Below are 18,983 nucleotides of genomic sequence, written 5' to 3'. Positions count from 1 at the left end.
ACCACCGCGGCAGAACAGGCAGACCTCCTATGCAGAGGTAGCAAGTTGAAGCAGCAAAAAGAGGGCACCAGCACAGTACACCACCACGACAGACTAGACATGCCTCCAAAGCACAGTTAGCAAGTGGCAGCAGCAAAAATAGGGCACCAGCACAATACACCACCAAAACAGACTCAGTAAACCCAATCAGAAACAGAAAAAGAGAGCACAAACAAAATAGACAAAACCTGCAGCATCACAATAGTTACATTGGTTACATAGTTAATGTGAGTGTCATTAAATAAGTGCTAGGAATAAGCATCTATTTTTATATCACTGATAATTAGAAATAAAAACAATGAACTAATTTACATACTTTACATATATAATACACTTCAAAATGCTGATAAAAGATTCAATTGTTTTAAAATAGTAAAGTTCAATGCAAAATGACTGAGTTTAGATGTTTAGGATTTGATAGGCTGATCCATCTACCTTTAATGTATGCTTTTCTTTTGCAATATTCTCGAAACTGCAAATAAAGCAGCAAAGGTGCTCAAACCAGCAAATGAATAGGTGAATAGAACACTTGGCTGTCAAAACAACATAGTAATGATCGAAGTGAGCAAACAAAATAGTGGATCATCCCAAATTGCATAAGACAAATTGCCTCAGAACACTCATCCAGCTGCCATAGAAAATAAGACTAAAGCCCCCAGTGAAGAAGTGGTAGAAGTATATTTTACTCAGTCTAGCTGAATACTGTTAGTCTCAAAAATAGGTGATTTTATGGAACATTTTAAAATTACAAAAAATATTGCTATGCTGAAAAGATTTAACGCTTTTGACTGTTTGCATTGTAAAGAATACTACTAATTGGTCCATCAGACAATTTATACAGACAGCTGCGCTTTCTATAACTGTTTCAATTAAAAAGAGTTATTTCATCTTCCATATCTTATTTAGAGATGCTGGATAGTTTATTCTTACAGCAAATGTTAGTTAGTACATCCATCAGTCAAAAAGATATCACTTTTACATCACATTTGGGGCCAAGAGGGAAGTTTTTGAGAATACAAGTCTCTTGCACTTTATATGTCCAGTGGATTAAGACCAAATTCCAACACGGCCTGCTTCGTCTTTCCTTGAATATTCGTGGACTTTACTTCCCAGTTGTCATGTGCAAGGTCAATCTTGGCCATCAATCCATCAAGAGCCTCCTTTTATCATAAAGAAACAGAATACACTGAACTATACCTCAAAGGGAGTTTAATGTGCTGCAGTTCACATGACAACTCACTCGTCCATCAGGAGATTTAGCAAATATTTTTTCACAAACTGTAAAAATTATCTTACCCTAAGAATAGCTTCATATGCTTTTTCCATGGAACTGACTTTCATCTTTAGTTCTGAAATTTCTTCATCCCTATCCTTCACTGATCGATCTTTCTCTTCTCTGGCTTGTTGTAGCTCAAATTTCGCATGCTCTGTTTATAGAAGGACATGGCAACAAATACAAAAGACAGAATTAATACCATGCAGCACTTATTGCTTAGCTCCTGACAATTTCTAGCCCATTTGATCAGAAATTAACACCAGACAATTAAACCAAACACAAAATCAATAATTGATCCTGAACTAACAGGAAGAATTGTGCTGTTGTCTACAGTAAAGATTTCTTTCTTTCAAGACAAAAAAAAAAAAAAAAAATCAAAGCAGCAAATGTGACTGGATAGCCTTCCACAGGACACATTCTCACTCCCACTTTGTGAAAACCTTTGACGCATACCCAAAGGTTGTTGACATCTTTATTGTGGCAATTACTTCATAGCCACCCATCTAGTAGAGCAAGCTCTAGGCAAGCCTGTCTCAAAGTCCTTAACGAGACTGTTGGTTGTCTGCCAACTTTTTTCCGTGGTACTTTTCAATCCCTTTTTATAGTTGGTTGGCTGTTTTGAGGGTAAGGTGCTTAACCTGAAGATGATTTTGCACTATGGGGGATGGGGAGAACTCAAATATTATATTGACTTAAGGCCATTACAGCCACTGTCACTTTTACATTGTGAGCTGTAAATAGCCGTCCTCTCACTCACCCACTTATCCAATCACCTATCCAATCATACCCTTCTCATCCCTATCCTACTTACATTCTGTATGAACACGCTATGTCCACTCTTCAACACTGACAACTTGAATCAAAATGCATTTAATATGCATAGCAACATCAGCATACATGGACAGGGGGTCGCAATCATACTTAACATAATAAAAGTTTTGTTATCACCCTTCCTAACACATTTGTGAATAAACTATGCTAGTTGTCTTGTTCTTCCTGCATTATTGCAATACAGTACTTGAACAAGATACTTTGTGAGGTGACAAGTTTAAGATAACCTAGATAAAATCTACATATCTGGCACAATAGAAAAGAACATGAGCTTCATACTTTGTAAAATTTACTTGTATTCTCTGTTCTATCCTGTACAAAACAATTTTTGTGCAGAATTATATCACTAACTCCAAGATGTAAGCATTTGTTTTAACATCCCGTATGATTTTTTTGTTTTGTTTTTACGTAATTGAAATACTGCTCTGGCATGAGATGGGTATAGTTGAAAACAACCACTATGCCTAATGTTTACAACCCATGTTGCTGAGTGACATATATCACTTGGAGTCTAAAAAAAGAAAGATTTTATGGTTTTCTATGCCTTGCTTTAACTATACCTGATTGAAACTCATACATCCATACTATTCTCACTCTTGTTACCCAGCTTGTTTTGCCTTGTGCATCAAGTTTAAATAGTAATTGATACTCTTTCTTAGGTGTATGGTCCATAGACATTTTTGTCAATCAAAGCCAGAATGTGATAGATAACAGTTGACCAGTAGTGGATATCATCCAAGTTCCCCATATACAATATCCGATGGTGTATATGTTGAGACATTCAGATACTTTTTACATGCGTAAAGATGTGTTTTTTCAACAGGGCTATTAGCATGGAGGAGTCCCCATATTTCGGATGCATAGAGTAGGTTAGACTACAGCATCAAAAAGCTCAGAAAACATCTGTCGACTCATGCTGTATATATTTTTAGGGTTATATGTTAAAGTTGCCATTTTTCCCTTTGACCACTAACTGCTTAGCCCCTTGAAACGAACCCATAGTTGTCATATATCTAAAATCTAAGTATATATTGTAATCCTGTCCAGTGGTTGGCCACTGTTTCTTCAAGGAGTTCCTCCAGTGCCGCAAACCTGTTTTTGACTTCACAGTTGAACTCTTTTTGCGATCTCTAAGAAACTGCATGTTGAATTTGGGGTGCGGTCTGTCTGATGTCACAGAAGGACCTCAGCTTTATCTTCATGGTTCTCATAAGCAGATGGTAGTCTGTGGCTGCATCTATGCCACGCCTTACCTGACATCCAGCAGACTCCTTCTAAACTGGCGATGAATGGTGATGTGGTCAATCTGGTTTTCTGTATGTCCATCTGGTGAAGTCCAGGTTGTTTTGTGAATGGCTTTGTCTGGAAAACAGTGCCTCCGACTACAAGGTCATTTCATTGAACAAGCAGAAGTATGTGAGCAGCTCACCATTTTCATTGCAATTGCCCACACTGTGCTTTTTCATTATGTGTCCTTTGTCTGTGTTATCATTTCCAACTTTGGAATGCATGGCATTATGATCTTCAGGTCTTGTTCTGGAGTACAATCAACCAGTGCTTGTAGGGAGTTGTAAAAGTTTTCCTTTTCCTCTTCTTTAAGTGCGTTGGTAGGTGGGAGTTTTAACAGTCTTACTTTTCCTCTTCTTTAGCTGCGTTGGTAGGTGCATAGCACTGGATGATGGTGATCTTTCTTCCTTTGGAGTTGAACAAGACTGATACAAGTCGTGAGGAAAATGGTTCCTATGCTATTAGTGCTCTTGCAGCCCCTGGTGTCATCAGTACTGCTACTCCTTGTGTGTGGTCATGGTCAGGGTCTTCATGTCCAGAGTAGATGATGATGATGATGATGATGATGATGATGATGTAGTTTTGTAGCGCGCTAGTATCCGCATCACAAAGATGCGCTCAATGCGCGGTGATCCCAGCAGCCACCAAACTGCAGGTCAAATGAAAACTTCAAAAAAGTTTAAACAAGTGAGTCTTAAGATTTTTCTTGAAAGATCCAATACTATCAGACTCCTTGGTCGAGAGGGGAAGCGAGTTCCACAAAAGCGGGGCTACATTGGAGAAGGATCTGAAACCCGCAGTCTTCTTATTAGCATTCCCTGACTGAATATCCCTAGATGATAGTCTCCCCTAACAAAAGTCTGGTCTGGCCGCTGTCATTCCACCTGTTCTCGCACAGACTGAGGAGCTTCATGCCATAGTTCATTTCCTGAGCTGATTTTCCTACCTCGTATTGGGTTTTGATGTTCTTGGTCCCTATCCTGGTTTTTGCCTTGGCCATGAGAAGGCTTTTGCCAACACGCGTCAAGGCCCTTCCGAAGAGGGATCGTTTCGTCCAGGCTGCCGTTGTGCTTGTGTTACATTTGCGGTTTCTGTAGTATGGGTTGTTTTACAGGGTGGAATTGCTAGCCCCACGCCCAACCCTCCTCCTTCATCCGGGGTTGAGACTGGCAGGTTAACTGGGGGATGGAGGGGAGGTTCCAGATGGAGTTGAACAATATGACTAAGCATTTAGAACTTGAAGTAAATTGTGATTAATCGAATATTGTAGTGTTTAGCAATGGTGGTTTTATCTTAATGATGAGTGATTCATAGAAAACAAAAAGCTAACTAATGTCAATACTTATAAATATCTTGGACTGTATTTATCAACTCATTGTGTCTTGACTCAAGCCCTACAAGACCTTGTAGAAAAAGCACGGCATGGAGTAACTGGTATCCTGAAAAGCAAAAGGGGTGGGGAAGCACTCCAAAAGTCACTCCATCAGAGAGAGGCTAGTCGCTCACCCCTCGCACGAGAAGCCAAGCCCAGGGGGCCAGAGAGGGACAGGGAGGGAAAAACAGGATAGGTTCTGTTTGAAGAAGGCAGAGCATCAAATACAACATGGTTCATCAATCACAGTTTCTGCAATATGCATTGATGCCCTTGCATCCCTTCACTTAAACCTTTTTTGTAGACAGGGTAGTTGATGACAAGCACTAGAAGCAACAAGCAGGAACTCCCAATCCAACTTCTTTAAAGAAGAGAACATCTTAGAAACAGATCGCTTTGTGTATCTGGGGAGCATTGTCAACAGTAATGGTGGAGCGGAAAATTACAACTAAAGCCACATCAACAAGGCCAGACATGGCTTTCAACAGCCTACGGGTCAATCTGGAACTCGTGAGCATTATCCTTCCACAGTAAGATCCACATCTTCAACACCAATGTGAAAACTGTCCTACTGTATGGTTATGAAACTTGGACAGTGACAAACACCATCAACAACAAGCTCCAGACCTTTACTGACTGATGCCTACGCCACATTCTGGGAATAAGATGGCCTGAAAAGATCTCCAACAGCAGTTATAAGGACGGCTAATGGTGTTAGAACCGTCATTTAAAATACAGAGATCGCTTTCCATAAAAAAAGATCTCAACAACTCTCCTCTGGTGTCAGTCGAGGCCCCGCCCCACAAGTGGTGGTGTCCATTAAAGTCCTCCAAAAGAAGGACAGGAGCAGGAAGTTGGGTCAAAAGACCCTCAAGGTCCTGTCGGGATATCCGAGCTGAAGGAGGGAGATAAAGAGAGCAGATAGTAATAGTCTTGCCCAGGAAAACTCGGGCAGCAACAGCTTGAAGAGGAGTGGTGAATGGTAACTGGCTAAATAAAAGATTAGAACGAATAAGAAGAGCAGTTCCACCTGAGAGTACATCAGTTTGTGAGTCCTGACGTAAAACTCGATAGCCTTTGAAGGAAAATGAGTTAGCAGATAGGAGAAGATGAGTCTCCTGCAATGCTATGACATCAAGAGAGAAACGAGATGCTAGGCATCGAAGTTCTTCAAAGTTTGCTCGGATCCCTCGACAGTTCCATTGAAGGATTATAGTCATGATTTACCTATGAGGAAGGGACGTAGACCGCTCCATAGTAATTGAAGGAGATGAAGCGGATGAAGGCAAGGGACGGCGGGATGGAGAATGCGACATTAAGCGTCGCTCATCCATATCTATCCCCTGCTCGCCAAGAGGAGCATAACGATTTAGAATAAGGATAGGTGCTGCTGTGGTGGTCCTAGATGTAATGGGTTTATCTGGTGATTTTTGTTTTGTTTTTGTGTTCTTGTCTGTCTGTGGTGTGGTATTCTTGTTTCTTGGCGATTTTGTGTTGCGTGTTCGCTGGCGGGCAGTGTTTCTGATTGGTGAAGAGGAATGCTTTGACTGTGACGCTTGTGTGGCTTGGGATGCTTGAGATTTCTGTGATGACTGGGTGCCACCACAGCTTGTAAGGAGGAGGAGGCATAAATTGAGATACAGGGACAGGACCTTCTGAAGATACCCATGTCATATCTGTTTGGATGGACACAGAGGTGGATGGTCGTTTTATGACTGCTGCTGAGTAAGACATGGAACTTGAAATAGAAGGTGCTCCTGAGGAGCCACCCACTACGCGACAGCGAGCATCAGCATACGAGACGCCAGATTCCGCGCGTACACGTTGAATGGCTGTCTCTTCCTTCCACGTCAGGCAGTCTTTAGAAGATGCGACATGTGATCCATCACAGTTGGCACACTTTGCGCTTGAACAGCAATCAGCTGCCGCATGGCCTGTACCACTGCAGCGAAAGCAGCGGGCCTGGGACTTGCAGAAGCTAGCCCCGTGACCATAACGCTGGCAGTTGAAGCAGCGCAATGGAGATGGAATAAATATAGAAACTTTAACCCGTAAATACCCAACCTCAATGAAGTCGGGTATTTTGGGTAGACAAAAAGTTAGGAATAAAGTGTTGGTAGGAATAGATTTCCCGTCCTTCTTCAGTATGACTTTGTACCGCTGAAACCCTTGAGATACCAATTCCGACCTGATGTCAGTCTCTGTCATCCCAGCAAGGTCAGGGCAACGAATGACCCCCTTCGAGGAATTGAGAGATCGGTGTGGCATGACCTTTATGGGCCGATCAACAAATTGTTTCCCGTCCCATCGGCGTAGGGCTTCAGAAGCTTTTTGATTTTTGCACTGGACAAGAAATTGTCCAGACCGCAAACGTTTTATAGCAGAAAAATTGTTTCAGACGTTTCTAAAACCTTTCGCTATGGCAAAAGGTGATAGGGACGAGAGCGGCCGGGCCTGCTCTGCACCTTCCACCACTAGGAAACGGAACCAGGCCCCTTCAATACTGTCTCTCACCTCATCTGCACTATCTGTGGAAACATCCTCTCTAATACGCTTTCCTAGGTTTGGTTGTTTGTTTGTGGTTTTTTTTTTTGGTTTTTTTTTGTGTGTTTTTGTTGTTGTTTTTTTTTTGGCCATGATATGAAGAAAAAAGTTTCATTCCTTACACTCCCCACCCACCACGGAGTCCAACGATCAGGGGATGGAACCGAGCGGTACCACTTTCAGCAGGGTCGCACCAGGGCTACATAAGGAATATACTCTGGCCTTCCAAGTATGAAGGCCAGATTGACCCCAGCCGCAGCCTTCTAGCAAAGCTAGGGCAATACACGACCAGACGCTTGGTTGGTGTGGCCCACACCAACCTCCCGTCTAGGAGAAGTCCAGGCCAAAGAGGTGTGTTGGTATGATGGGACGCAACCCATCAGGGACCTCAACCTCCAGGATCCCATCCTCCCCCAACACAGGTCGCCCTGCACGGCAAACGCATGGGGCCTAAAGAAGGCGGCAGATAGAACAAGATATTCAAAGAAAGGCATGATAGGAAAAGGAAAAACAGGAGAAAGATCGGTGTAGTCAGAAGGAAGGAAGGGTAAAACATGAAGTATAAGAGGGTGGTGTTTGATTGAAAAAAGAATATAGATGAAAGGGCCATGTAAGTGAGAAAAAAGGAAAAGCATGAGAAAAAGGGGTGGGCCAGCTTTGTCACCTAAAACATAAGAGAAGCATAAAAGGAAATAAGAGGTTGTACAATAGTAATAAAACAAATTGCAAAGAAAATAGTTCAATTTATCAAATATGGCTTAGCCATTTCAACATCTTTTCGATCATAAAAAGCTGTTCTAATTTCATATAAAAAATAGCACTTCTATAGCACACATCTCTGCTGGCAGCAAGCTCATTGCACTCTGACATAAGCAATCGGTCAGCAATATCAATGTAGACTGGCAGACTCTACACCACAATCTCACCATAAACAACCTCAGTATATTGTACAGAAACTAAAGTAAGACCATGGATGTGTATAGGTGGATCGCCATCTGTTTGCCAAGACCAACGCTCAGCCTCTTTCGAAGTGTTCATTTGTTAGTTCCGGCGAGCCTCAACAATGAATGTGACTAAACCGGAAGCATACCTCGTTTCAGTAGCCAAGTGGGAAAAAATCGTCTGCCAGCAGTCCAGCAATACAAGTTCGTGATAAAACGGCGTTATGCAAATCAACATCTCAGGTCTCCCACAATCAAGAAAAGGTGAAGAAAAATTTGTCGGAATACTTCATTTCAAGTTTTAGGGAAACAAAGTTGAGTATCCAGGCACTTAGAGAAGCGAACGTGACAGTGTAACGGGATGAAACTTCCCAGCAGTACTAAACGTCTGCGCATGTTACTGATAGTGAATGAAATTACAAAACGCATGTTGATGCCTAATGATAACTCATGTTACATGCTAGAGCTGCTTGACAATGGGAAAGTAAACTAAGAATATGGAATTCCATCTGAAATATGGCTTTATTGCTGAATCTGGGTAAATAAGGGCACCACATCAAATACTTTCCACTTGGCTCTTGCTAGAAATAAAATAACATTGTAAAAGCAAAATTATACAAGCATATTTTGAAAATATCAGCGTACTATTCGAAGGCACAGCAGCGAAACCAAATGTCTCGTCATGAAGCTAAAGAAAAATAAAGCCTATCGGTCACGTGAATCTTCGATTGGCAGTTTACTTGAAATAAAAGTAAAGGACGAAACATTACAGGACATACGAAATAAAATAACATTGCAAAAGCAAAATTATGCAACTCACAATATGCTTTGAGCTGGTTTTGATAAATAAACCCAAGAAAATGTTTACTAATCCATCGGAAGTTTGAACCGAGACGTTTAGTTCTGCTAGGAAGTTTCATCTTGTTACACCAGCAGCTTCAAAATATGAGCAGGACAACATAAACCACGTATCCATGACAAAATGCACTGATCATCGGCGACATCGTTGAAACGTAGAGAATCAAGATCTAGTTTGCAGAAATTTCAACGATAAAACACAGGTCCATAAATTATAAAATGGAAAACCGCAAAGATCGGCAGTACTGAAAAAGTTACAATTTTCTGTGGGCACAAGTAATCCAAACAATGCACAGATCTAAAATATGGCAAGATGGCGCGGACGATATAGTTGAAATAAAATGCTGTAGAAAATTGATAGAACTTGCGAAGACACAACAACCAATCCAGCTCGAGGAGTAACAAGGCATAAATTAAACTAACTAGAAGGTGGGGCTGTCATGACGAAAGAACCAACAAAGAGAGAATAGCAGAAATTTCTGATAAAGGGTGAAAATGCATATGCATTATTGGTTTTGTTTTAGTTTGAGGAAGATATGAAAAACAACAGGAACAGCAGCAAAAGAATTAAAGAATCTCAGTAGTAGAGCAAGTATGGAATATGAATAGGTCTACCCTGCCAGTAACATATACTCTATAAACAGAAATCACAAATTCTCTAGATGGAGATGATACTCATGGTGATGGTAGTAAAATAAAAAAGTAAAATTGGCTTCCCTTGGTCACACAAACCTTAAATAATTTATACTAACCCAAATGAGCTTGAGTTTTGCCTAGTTCTGTCTCCAGCTGGTGGATGCGGAGTCCCATCTCTGTTTGCATGGTCTTGTACTGTCTTGTCATATCTGATCAACAATAACATTTTCATAATGTATGAGGACACATAAATTATTTGCTTCATTGTGAAGTTCAAAAAGAATTTCACATTTTCAAACTGTAAAGACAATTGCCTCTTGTTGATACTTGCAGTTCACTAGAGCCACAGCACCACTAAAGGCATGAAAGAATCTCAACAGATAATGATGAAAATGAACCTAGCCTGCATCATGGCTATGAACTCAGAACTACATTAATATCCACCATATCCTTGATCAAAATACTGGGCTGGCTGCAGGTTAACTAAAAGTTTCTAAAAGTTATTTTATGAGACTTGTAAAACACTGACCCCATTAAAACAGTGCATGGGATTGGGAAGTGTTTGAAAGATATTTCAAAGAGGTGAGGTTTAAGTTGTCGCTCAAACACTTAAAAAGGCAGCCTGTTAAGCTGCAAAGGAAATGTGCTCCAAGCAGAGGGTTCAGTGTATGCAAAGGCTTGCTGTCAACAAACCAGAGTACAGTGCAAGGAATGTGTAGTCAGAGGGTATCAGCCGCTGATTAAAGTGAACAAGATGGAGTCTGGGGTATGAAGCAGGAAAAGGTAATCAGGACCACAGTGATGGTAACATTTATAGCAAAGATAGCCTAGATTGTGATACAGTCAGTGATAGGCAGCCAATAAAGGAAGTAAAGCTGAGAACGACATGATAAATTATAAATATAAGTAAAATAACTCAACCCCTTCTAAAACATTTATTTAATTATTTATGCATATGTAGGCTTATCTTTCCTCTTACAGATGCATTCTGCAAAGATCTACTGCATTCTCTTGAATAAATAAAGCAACCTTGAATGTCAGACCAAAATCATTAAATATCTCTTGTGAAATATCTAATGTGAAAAATATACTCAGCTACAGCATTAAGTTTGCCTGTGGGTTAGATTTAAATACTAGTGCAGGTTTTACTTACCTAGCTACAGAAGGCATAAAAGGCTAACATACTGATCAAATAATCCAATTTTACTTACTAATTTTACTGTTACATCCAAGTATGACAAAAGCAGCTATATAGCCTATCAATTTACACAAAACAAAAGAAGCAAAAAGAAATACCACCTGCACTGATTGCTTTTTGGTCATCAATCTGCTCCTGCAGCATTTTCTCTGATTGAGTCATGCGTTCATAAACCTGGGCACTAGCTGACTGTGCACGTCGAGTGAGCTCACTCCTCAGTGCTACCAGAAAAAAAAAAGTGTTTATGGGCACCAAAAATATCATTATGTTGATAATATAAACATGTGAATGTCTGCTAGGAACGGGGGTTGTTGCCTCTGTCGATTGTTAGGCAGGGATTATCACCCTTACACGTGCGTTAGAATGCGTGGAAGTGAAGATTTCAAGAAAAAAACGCGCGAGTGAGAGAAAGGTTCACCGAATCTCTAGTGTATGAAAAATACTGTGTTTGATTCCCACGCCAGCCGTCAAAGCAGAAAGACTGTAGCGAATTTCTGAGTGAAAGAGACTGGGGAATCGGTTGAATACTTCGCTTAGTCAAGGTCTGGGATAAGTTGTTTTTATTGCTTTGGCTATCTCCCTATCCAAGAAAGAATGGTGAAATGATGTAATATTTGTTTGAAAGAGATGATAATGGAAAGAGTTTATTTAGTGGTTGTTGTTGTGATAGTAATTATACGTTCAATATGAATAAGCATTGCAGAAATTACCCAGGAGAGGAAGTAACTAGAAGAGAAATTACCCAGAAAGGAATCCCCTCGGAGAAGAAGACATTAGAAAATATCAAAGAAGGAAGACGTTTGTAGCAGGATCTTCAGCAGTTGGAGTATATGTCTAATCAACACCAGCTGTGTGTGAATATTGTGGTTATTGTGATTATTGACGTGGTCTCGTCACCAACCGGGTGTTTAGGCCGAATCAGCACTTGCTGTACAGGGACTTGGAAAGTGGAAGATATTCGAGGAGGATTATGTGCCGACGAGTTTCCAACGAAGAGTAGTAGTGCGTTTGATAGTGAACGTCTCTACGACATCATCCAATCAGTGAGTTGAACTATTTTGTTGAACAGTGGAGAAACTTGGGTCTAATTAAAAGGAACTTTAGAAAGGTTGGAAGTTATTCATGACATTAATGTGATATTTATGGTTCATAATCTTGTTCATGTATAGATGTTGAGTTGTGTAAATTTAGTTACCTCCCCCCCCCCTACAATGAATACAAGCTCCCACCTAATAGAGGAGTAAGCCCACGTCAAATCTTTGAGGTTTGTTGTACGAAAGGACACATGTGGGACAGAGTGTGTTGACAGTGCAGTCAGTAATCTTGTGATGTCGTGTATCCGTCCCTGACAATGTCAATGTAAATAAACATGGTGTATAATTTTATAGCAAATGCTGATTTAAAACACTCACATGTGCACATACCAAAACAAACACATACATAGTAAAATATATGTTCTACAAAAATAAAAATAACAAACAAGAAATAAATTTTAAAAATATCTTTGAACTTTCATTCTTGCCTGCTCGTAAAAACATTCCTAAATAATAGCATCTCTTATTCTCTTTACAGTTAATCTGTTTCTTGACAACTTTAATTACAAAACAAGTATACGTTTTCGATAGTGAATGATGACAGCAGAAACAAACAACAGAAAATTCATACAGCATAGGAAAGTGTCTTGTAGTAGCTAGTGGAAATAAAAACTGTTAGATGTTCACAGGAAACAGGATCACCACTCACCAAGATGATCTTTCAGCGCCTCAATTTCATCCATTGTTCGTTTGTATTTATCTTCCAGTTCAAGTGTTGCATCTGAGGAAATCAATTAAATGTTATGTTACTATATCTACAAAAATATTAAAACCAGAAAAGAACTAAAAATCTATGAACACAAAAAGGTAAAGATGAGACAATATTCTTGGCTGAGTACCATGATTCTCAAGCTTGTCAAGTCTTATGAATACACTTTCTTTTAAAAGTTCTTTCCCCTTCCAAGGCCATCAGATGATAGATATACACGTAGAGTAACAAATCATGGTTGCATATTACCTCTTTATCATGGACTCAGCTGTAGCCTATAATCATCAGTGTTTTCAAAATTATGGTTTTTGTGGTATTTTTAGATCCTATAAAATGCTGATTTATATTTAAATCTTGTCTAATTCATTCTTAATTACACTTTAATTGCCTAAATATGGAATAGCCAAAATAAAAATTTAGAGAGTACCTGAGCCTTTGGGACAATACAACTTTTTTTATTATGCTACATGGGGGTGGTACATCATGCTCCATAAAACAAACATTAGAAAATATTAAAAAACCTCTATATATTGTAAGTCAATGAGCACTAATTTTTGTAATTGTCCTTGTTGACTAATCAAGTTGCATTGTTCTTTTGACCCAGTTTATCAGGGCCTACATTTATGTCCAAATCTTTTCACTTTTGGGGATATAAGCTAATACTGGATGAGCAGTCCTCAGTGCTCCTTCCACCTACTTCCATCAGCGATGATATTCCCGTCAAGTTTTTAAAGGGAGATCGTCAAGAGCGCCTCAAGAAAATAGCGGTTTTGGGCTGTCTCCGTCAAATTCAAGATAACACCGTATTTGCATACTTTAACATATAATGAAACAGATTCCGGGGTGTTTTTGTTGAAAAATGTATGTTTTGATGCTAAATAAAGTCATTTTTCACACCATCTCTAACTAATTTTATCTCCAAGCCTCGTGCTGATACCGAAAATGGCTCTTGTTAAAGCCTTGGTTACGCATGCGACGATCGCACGAAGGCCATGTTGTATACCGTTTGTAACGGCATACTCTCCCCTAGCTCACTATTCTGTCAAGTCAAAGGCCAATGCTACTACATGTAATAGCTTTCAAGCTATTTTTAACTACCCTTTTTCATATCGTGTACTGCCATTGGCTTATATCGTGGTTTCCGGTGAAAAAATCAGACGACGTGATCCGATTGGTTCGTAACCCTAACAATGAGCACTTCCGTCGTCTCCAAGTGATTCATTCCAACTACATGTAGGTTTCGTTCGATGCATAGTTCGCTGAATATCGTCTAATTTGCGAGTGAAAAGAATAAATCTTGGTGTGAGAAATATTCTCAGAAGCTGTTGAAAGCGAAATGCAGCGACTTCACAGCGAAATAAAACGAGCGTTTCGAAATACCACATGCCGAAAGGACATCGCGATGATGTTCAAGTAACGACCGTTCCTGACGATTTAACGAAATTCCGATAGTAAAAATCTTTTATATGTTTAAAAATTTACGCTTTGCAAAGTTTGTATTATAATAATGAAACAGAGAACTGCGACATACTGACAATTTTATATAGCGACTCCATAAATGCTTTCATTCTTCCCCCCCCCTTTTTTCACACAATAAGTACTTATTTTACGATTATATTAAATATTTCTGGATCTTTTTCCTCATCCTGTTTTAGTGACACAACAAATTATACAAGTTTTCCGGTAAACTTTTGTTTTCTATAACTATTTGTTCCCTATTAGAAACGAAAACTAAACAGATACGTCAGTATCAGGTACCTGGTGGAATTTTAAATAAATAAGGTTATATTATGATAAAAAAAATGTCAACCTCTTATCAATACTGTGACGATGAACAACAGACCATTAAAATAAATAAGTGAATTTGCATGGAATATAGGTAAAACACTGCTTAATCTAATGTAGGCAAGCAGATCATAAGGTGTTTTTTTCAAACTTAGACACTGAAAACAAAGAAAAGAACACAAGCTAATGGTTTCCAAAAGCTGTTAGGGTGAAATTTATAGTCCTAGAATAGACTTTAATTATATAGTAGGATGTCAAGTGTAGTACATAAACACTGAAATATATTTTTCAAAAATGTTCTGATACAAGATATATTTATTTTAAATCTTTAAGCTTGAATTTCTCTGTTTGCCGTTTTTGACAACCAGTCACTTTGTCAAGATAGGCTTGTGCTACAGCACTAAAATTTTGCAGTAGTGTTTACAAATGTATAAGCTATAATATGATATAACATAATTATGATTTAAACATTGCTTTTGATGAAATTAACACTTTTCAAAATTGTTAATTGCCTCATTCACCTTGAGGGGGGGGGTACCATGTTTGATTTCTTATATCTCCTAGAAATCTTGAGATGTCAAAATAATAACAGATTATATTTTATATCAGTATTTCTAGTTTACAATGAACCCAAAAGATTTGGTATATGACTTATGGTATTGTGTCAAGTAGCTTTTAAAATACTTGTACGTTTTGAAACAAAAACGTCGACCAAAGTCACAATTTTCACTCTAGGTACTCAAAAAACAGTTCTAAAGAGCTATTTTAATGTTATTTTGTTACTATATATTTTAAAACCCTTATAGGTATTTAAAATATTGAGTTGAATATTTAGAGTGTACCCCTGACCTTTTGCGATCTTTATTTCCTGTTAGCTTTCTAGTGATCTTGAAAACCATGTTTATGTTTTTCTGCAGCTTCTTCAGCTCTAAATGTTGGTTTTCTACAAACTTTCTTGTATCTCCTCTACTCCTCCTGTTTACTTCCTTATCATTCTGTGAATATTCTTTCACCGACTTCTCTTTTAGGCATGGAGACCTTGTGTCAAACAATGGATGTTTAATCTTTTTCCATGGAGATCCAGGTCTCTTTTGCTATTTGTATGTAGCTGATGTACTCCTTAGCCACTTCTTTCATTGCTTGGTTAAAGTTTGCAACTGTCATTTGAGTGGCAACTAAGCTTATTTTTCAGTACTGTAATTTTAAGAATGATCTATGTCAAGGCATAGATGTCTTTATTCTCCCACCTTAGCTTTTCTGAGCTTTAGAGCAAGTTTGCCAAAGAAGAAGTTATGGTCACTACCTATGTCTGCCCTGCTTTTGACTCTGATGTCTTGAAGTGTGTGTCTCTCTTTGCCATTAATGATAATGTGGTCTATCTGACCTTCTGCACCATCATTAGGTGAATTCCATGTCCCTTTATATATCTTCATAGACTGAAAAATGGTTCCTCCTATTACAATGTCATTTTCTTCAAAACAAATATACAACCTGCTGTCATTGTCTGCTATATCCCCTATATTTTCCTTTCCTATAGCTCTTTCTCTTCCTTCATTCTTGCGTATTCTAGCATTCCAATCTTCCTGTACTATTGTTACATAATGACTGGAAATATTTTCCATTGCTCCCTATAATCTGTTGTAGGTTTTCTTTGTCTTCTTCCTCTGCTTTATCTGTAGGTGCATAGCAGGTCAGGAGCGAAAGCTCTATAGATATGGAATTGTGCATGGTATGCAGGGAGTTCTTGTGTTGCTTTGCATTGCAACCCATTCTTTGTGTTGGCCATCATTTCTTCCAGACCACAAAATTATGTCACCATTTGCAAGAGTTTTCTTTCCCTTGCCTGTCCAATGTGCTTTTGTAATTCCAAGAAGATCAAGTTGGTGGTTATAAGTTTTTCTGGTGAGAGAAGGTAAGCCATTGCAGTTTTAGTCCTCAGCCATTGTAACTCTGGATACTTGGTCTACCTCTTTACTGCCCCAATCTGTTGGATTGTCTCTAGTCTTGGTTTGCATAAGAATATTTTTTATAGAAGATCTGGAGGACTGGTAGCCGCCCCCAGCTCCCTGCTTTGCCTGGTCTCTACCCCTTGAAGTCTAACATGGACTACCCTGCCAGAAGTTACTGTTCTCACTGCCATAGTTCTCAGGATCACTTAGATACATAAGCCCCCTGACCCTGGCAAGGTGGTGGTCCAGCCAGCGGCAGCGTTTGGGGTGGCAAATGGGGCAGCTGCCCCAGGCCCCGCTCTCGAAGGGGCCCCGTGCTTCAGCCCTGAGGTCATCTTTATGACTTATTGTTAGCTGTGTTAAACAAGTTGTGACAAAAAAATTGACGTTCAGAAAACACTTCTAAGTTCTAAGTAAGCAAATTATTGAACCTATGTCTTCAAGTTAAACCCGACAATAATAACAAGCAGTTTATTAAGTTGTCGTCCCCATATTATTTCGCTTTAAGAAAAAAACCGCTACTGTCACAAACGGTGGGAAAGGTTACAAACAATTAAAACTCTAAATTCGTGCGTTATTTTGTGAAATTGATCCAGCCTATGTAACTGTATATAAATCAGTGCTTCCGGCATCATATCAATAGGGATATTGATACATATACTCCATTACCCCGGCCCCACGCGGATGGTCGGCCCCAGGCCCCGCGTATTCCTAACGCCGCCTCTGGGTCCAGCAGGTGGTGGAGTGGGAGGGGGGAGGAATCTGGAGCACTCAGAGAAAATCATAGACAGTCAGCCATGTAAATAAGTGTCACAATAAGAGAGAGGTACATCAGAGCAAAGATTCAAATTCACGATACCTAATTCTCACTGTTGTGGTGACTTGCACTTCAGCTACACCAACCTCTTCGAGATATGCCATGTTTGTTAAAGACTTCTGCTCACATTAATAGTATTTTCCATGGTGATCTTTTTTTCATATTGTCGTAAAGTATCAACTATAATTGTCAATGGCCACAGGCATCATAAGTCCTGAAAGAAGGGGTCCTAGAAGGTCAAGTGCAATATCTTTGGAAATCCAGGTATTGAAATAACTGTGTTATACACTGGTTCTTGAGGGGTTTGTTTATTTCTGACCACACCTAAATGTTTTTATGTGTGCAGGTGTCAGATTCTTTGGAATGGCAATCTGAGAACTAGGTTGCCTAAGCTTGGGGCTTAAAGCAGTTTAGGCATTTTCCTGACTCACTGTATTAATGAATTTGCTCATGTTTCTCATCCTTATTCCCCTTTTCGATCTCTGATATTGTTAAAACATGGTCTTCCATGTGTCTCTACAAAATCAACATGCTTTTCCATCTCTTTGTAAAGTTTTGATGAAAAATTTTGATGTGACTTGGAGCAGCCTGGTAAGGGAATCCGCTGTATTGACCTTTCCTGGGATGGGAATGACTCAATATGTGTAGCATGAAGTCATTTTAATATTCACTGTTCAAAGCAGACAGTTGGTTTAGAGAACAGTAGTTTTGTGAAATGTAAAGATCACTGTGGTCTGCAAGAAGACAAAATTAAGGCTATATATGTGTACATGTATATTTTCCTCTTTCTGTCTGTGAATAATATTTCTCAATGTCTGTGAAGCTTAAACTGGCATATATGACATAATTTTTGGACCATCTTCTTTCACATGTATAAAAAAACTCCAGTGACTCCAACTGAGGTATCTGTAATAATTAGAGCTCTTTTATATCAATGTTTCTGGACTGGCTAAGGCTAGCGACTGAAATGGCTTTTTCTGTTCTGGGCAAAATAGAAAATGCTGATTTTTATAAGTCAAACAACATCACTTAGTCAGCGTCACATAATTAGAGATGAATCTATAACAGATACTGTCTAGTCCTGAGAGCCACTCACTGCTGCCAGCTCAACAGCCTTTAAAATGGCTTCCACATATTTTTGCAGGACTGATGCCATTTACAATGAGTTTGTGACCCATAATTAAAAAAAACATTTCCTGTATATAAAGCCAGGCTTGCATCTTGCAGATGCCCTATGTTCCTCGAGAAGTAACAAGGAGTAAACTAAAAACTTTATAAATCTGTTTTTATCATTGGGATTCGATCAGTTTGTTCATTCATCGTATCTCTATCTTAACTATAGTAATCATTTTAATTATGGTCGAGTCTTCCATACCCATGAAGAGGGCACAAATAATATTCCCGAAATTACACTACAGATATTAGTCTGACTTACCATCTTTTTTCTTCTTTCCTCTTCCTTTGCCCTTTCCTTTCTTTTTGGGAGGCATTTTCCCCAGCACTTTTGCCAAACGTCACTAAGCTCGTTGCCAACCAAGCTTCCGCTCATTTAAGGGAGGTAACTTATAACACAATATAACGTGCCCGTCACGAGCGCACGCGAGCCTTGTTTAGAACATGGACGTATACAAGTATACTTCTTTTTGT

At 39.2% G+C, this 18,983-nt stretch overlaps 1 protein-coding gene across 3 annotated transcripts; it reads right to left on the bottom strand.

Annotated features, from left to right (window-relative positions):
- Positions 1 to 698: 698 nt before the first annotated feature.
- Positions 699 to 18,904, bottom strand: LOC112561374 (coiled-coil domain-containing protein 153-like). 3 transcript variants are annotated; one of them, XM_025233831.1, is made up of 6 exons: positions 18,772 to 18,904; positions 12,726 to 12,797; positions 11,084 to 11,203; positions 9,901 to 9,993; positions 1,336 to 1,466; positions 699 to 1,199 (listed from the first exon to the last, which is right to left on the bottom strand). In XM_025233831.1, exons 1-6 carry the CDS (start codon positions 18,824 to 18,826, stop codon positions 1,071 to 1,073), a joined length of 600 nt encoding a protein of 199 aa, XP_025089616.1. In that variant the 5' UTR covers positions 18,827 to 18,904; the 3' UTR covers positions 699 to 1,070. The 3 variants fall into 3 exon arrangements, with proteins under 3 accessions (XP_025089616.1, XP_025089617.1, XP_025089618.1); XM_025233832.1 differs by lacking the exon at positions 18,772 to 18,904 and adding an exon at positions 13,723 to 13,825; XM_025233833.1 differs by lacking the exon at positions 18,772 to 18,904 and adding an exon at positions 13,483 to 13,654.
- Between the last annotated feature and the right edge of the window lie 79 nt (positions 18,905 to 18,983).

Source organism: Pomacea canaliculata, linkage group LG4, assembly GCF_003073045.1.
Source record: "Pomacea canaliculata isolate SZHN2017 linkage group LG4, ASM307304v1, whole genome shotgun sequence".
In the NCBI taxonomy this organism is placed as follows: domain Eukaryota; kingdom Metazoa; phylum Mollusca; class Gastropoda; order Architaenioglossa; family Ampullariidae; genus Pomacea; species Pomacea canaliculata.
The sequence above is the reverse complement of the archived record's forward strand: the minus strand, read 5'-3'. Positions and strand labels throughout refer to the sequence as shown.

Bases quoted from the DNA above. Each gene is read 5' to 3' on its own strand.
- LOC112561374 (XM_025233831.1), bottom strand. From the start codon at position 18,826: ATGCCTCCCAAAAAGAAAGGAAAGGGCAAAGGAAGAGGAAAGAAGAAA. The intron at 9,994-11,083 runs GTGGTATTTCTT...ATTGTTGATCAG, and splicing joins CCAAAAAGCAATCAGTGCAG to ATATGACAAGACAGTACAAG. The intron at 1,467-9,900 runs GTTAGTATAAAT...TTCTATAAACAG, and splicing joins CAAAACTCAAGCTCATTTGG to AGCATGCGAAATTTGAGCTA.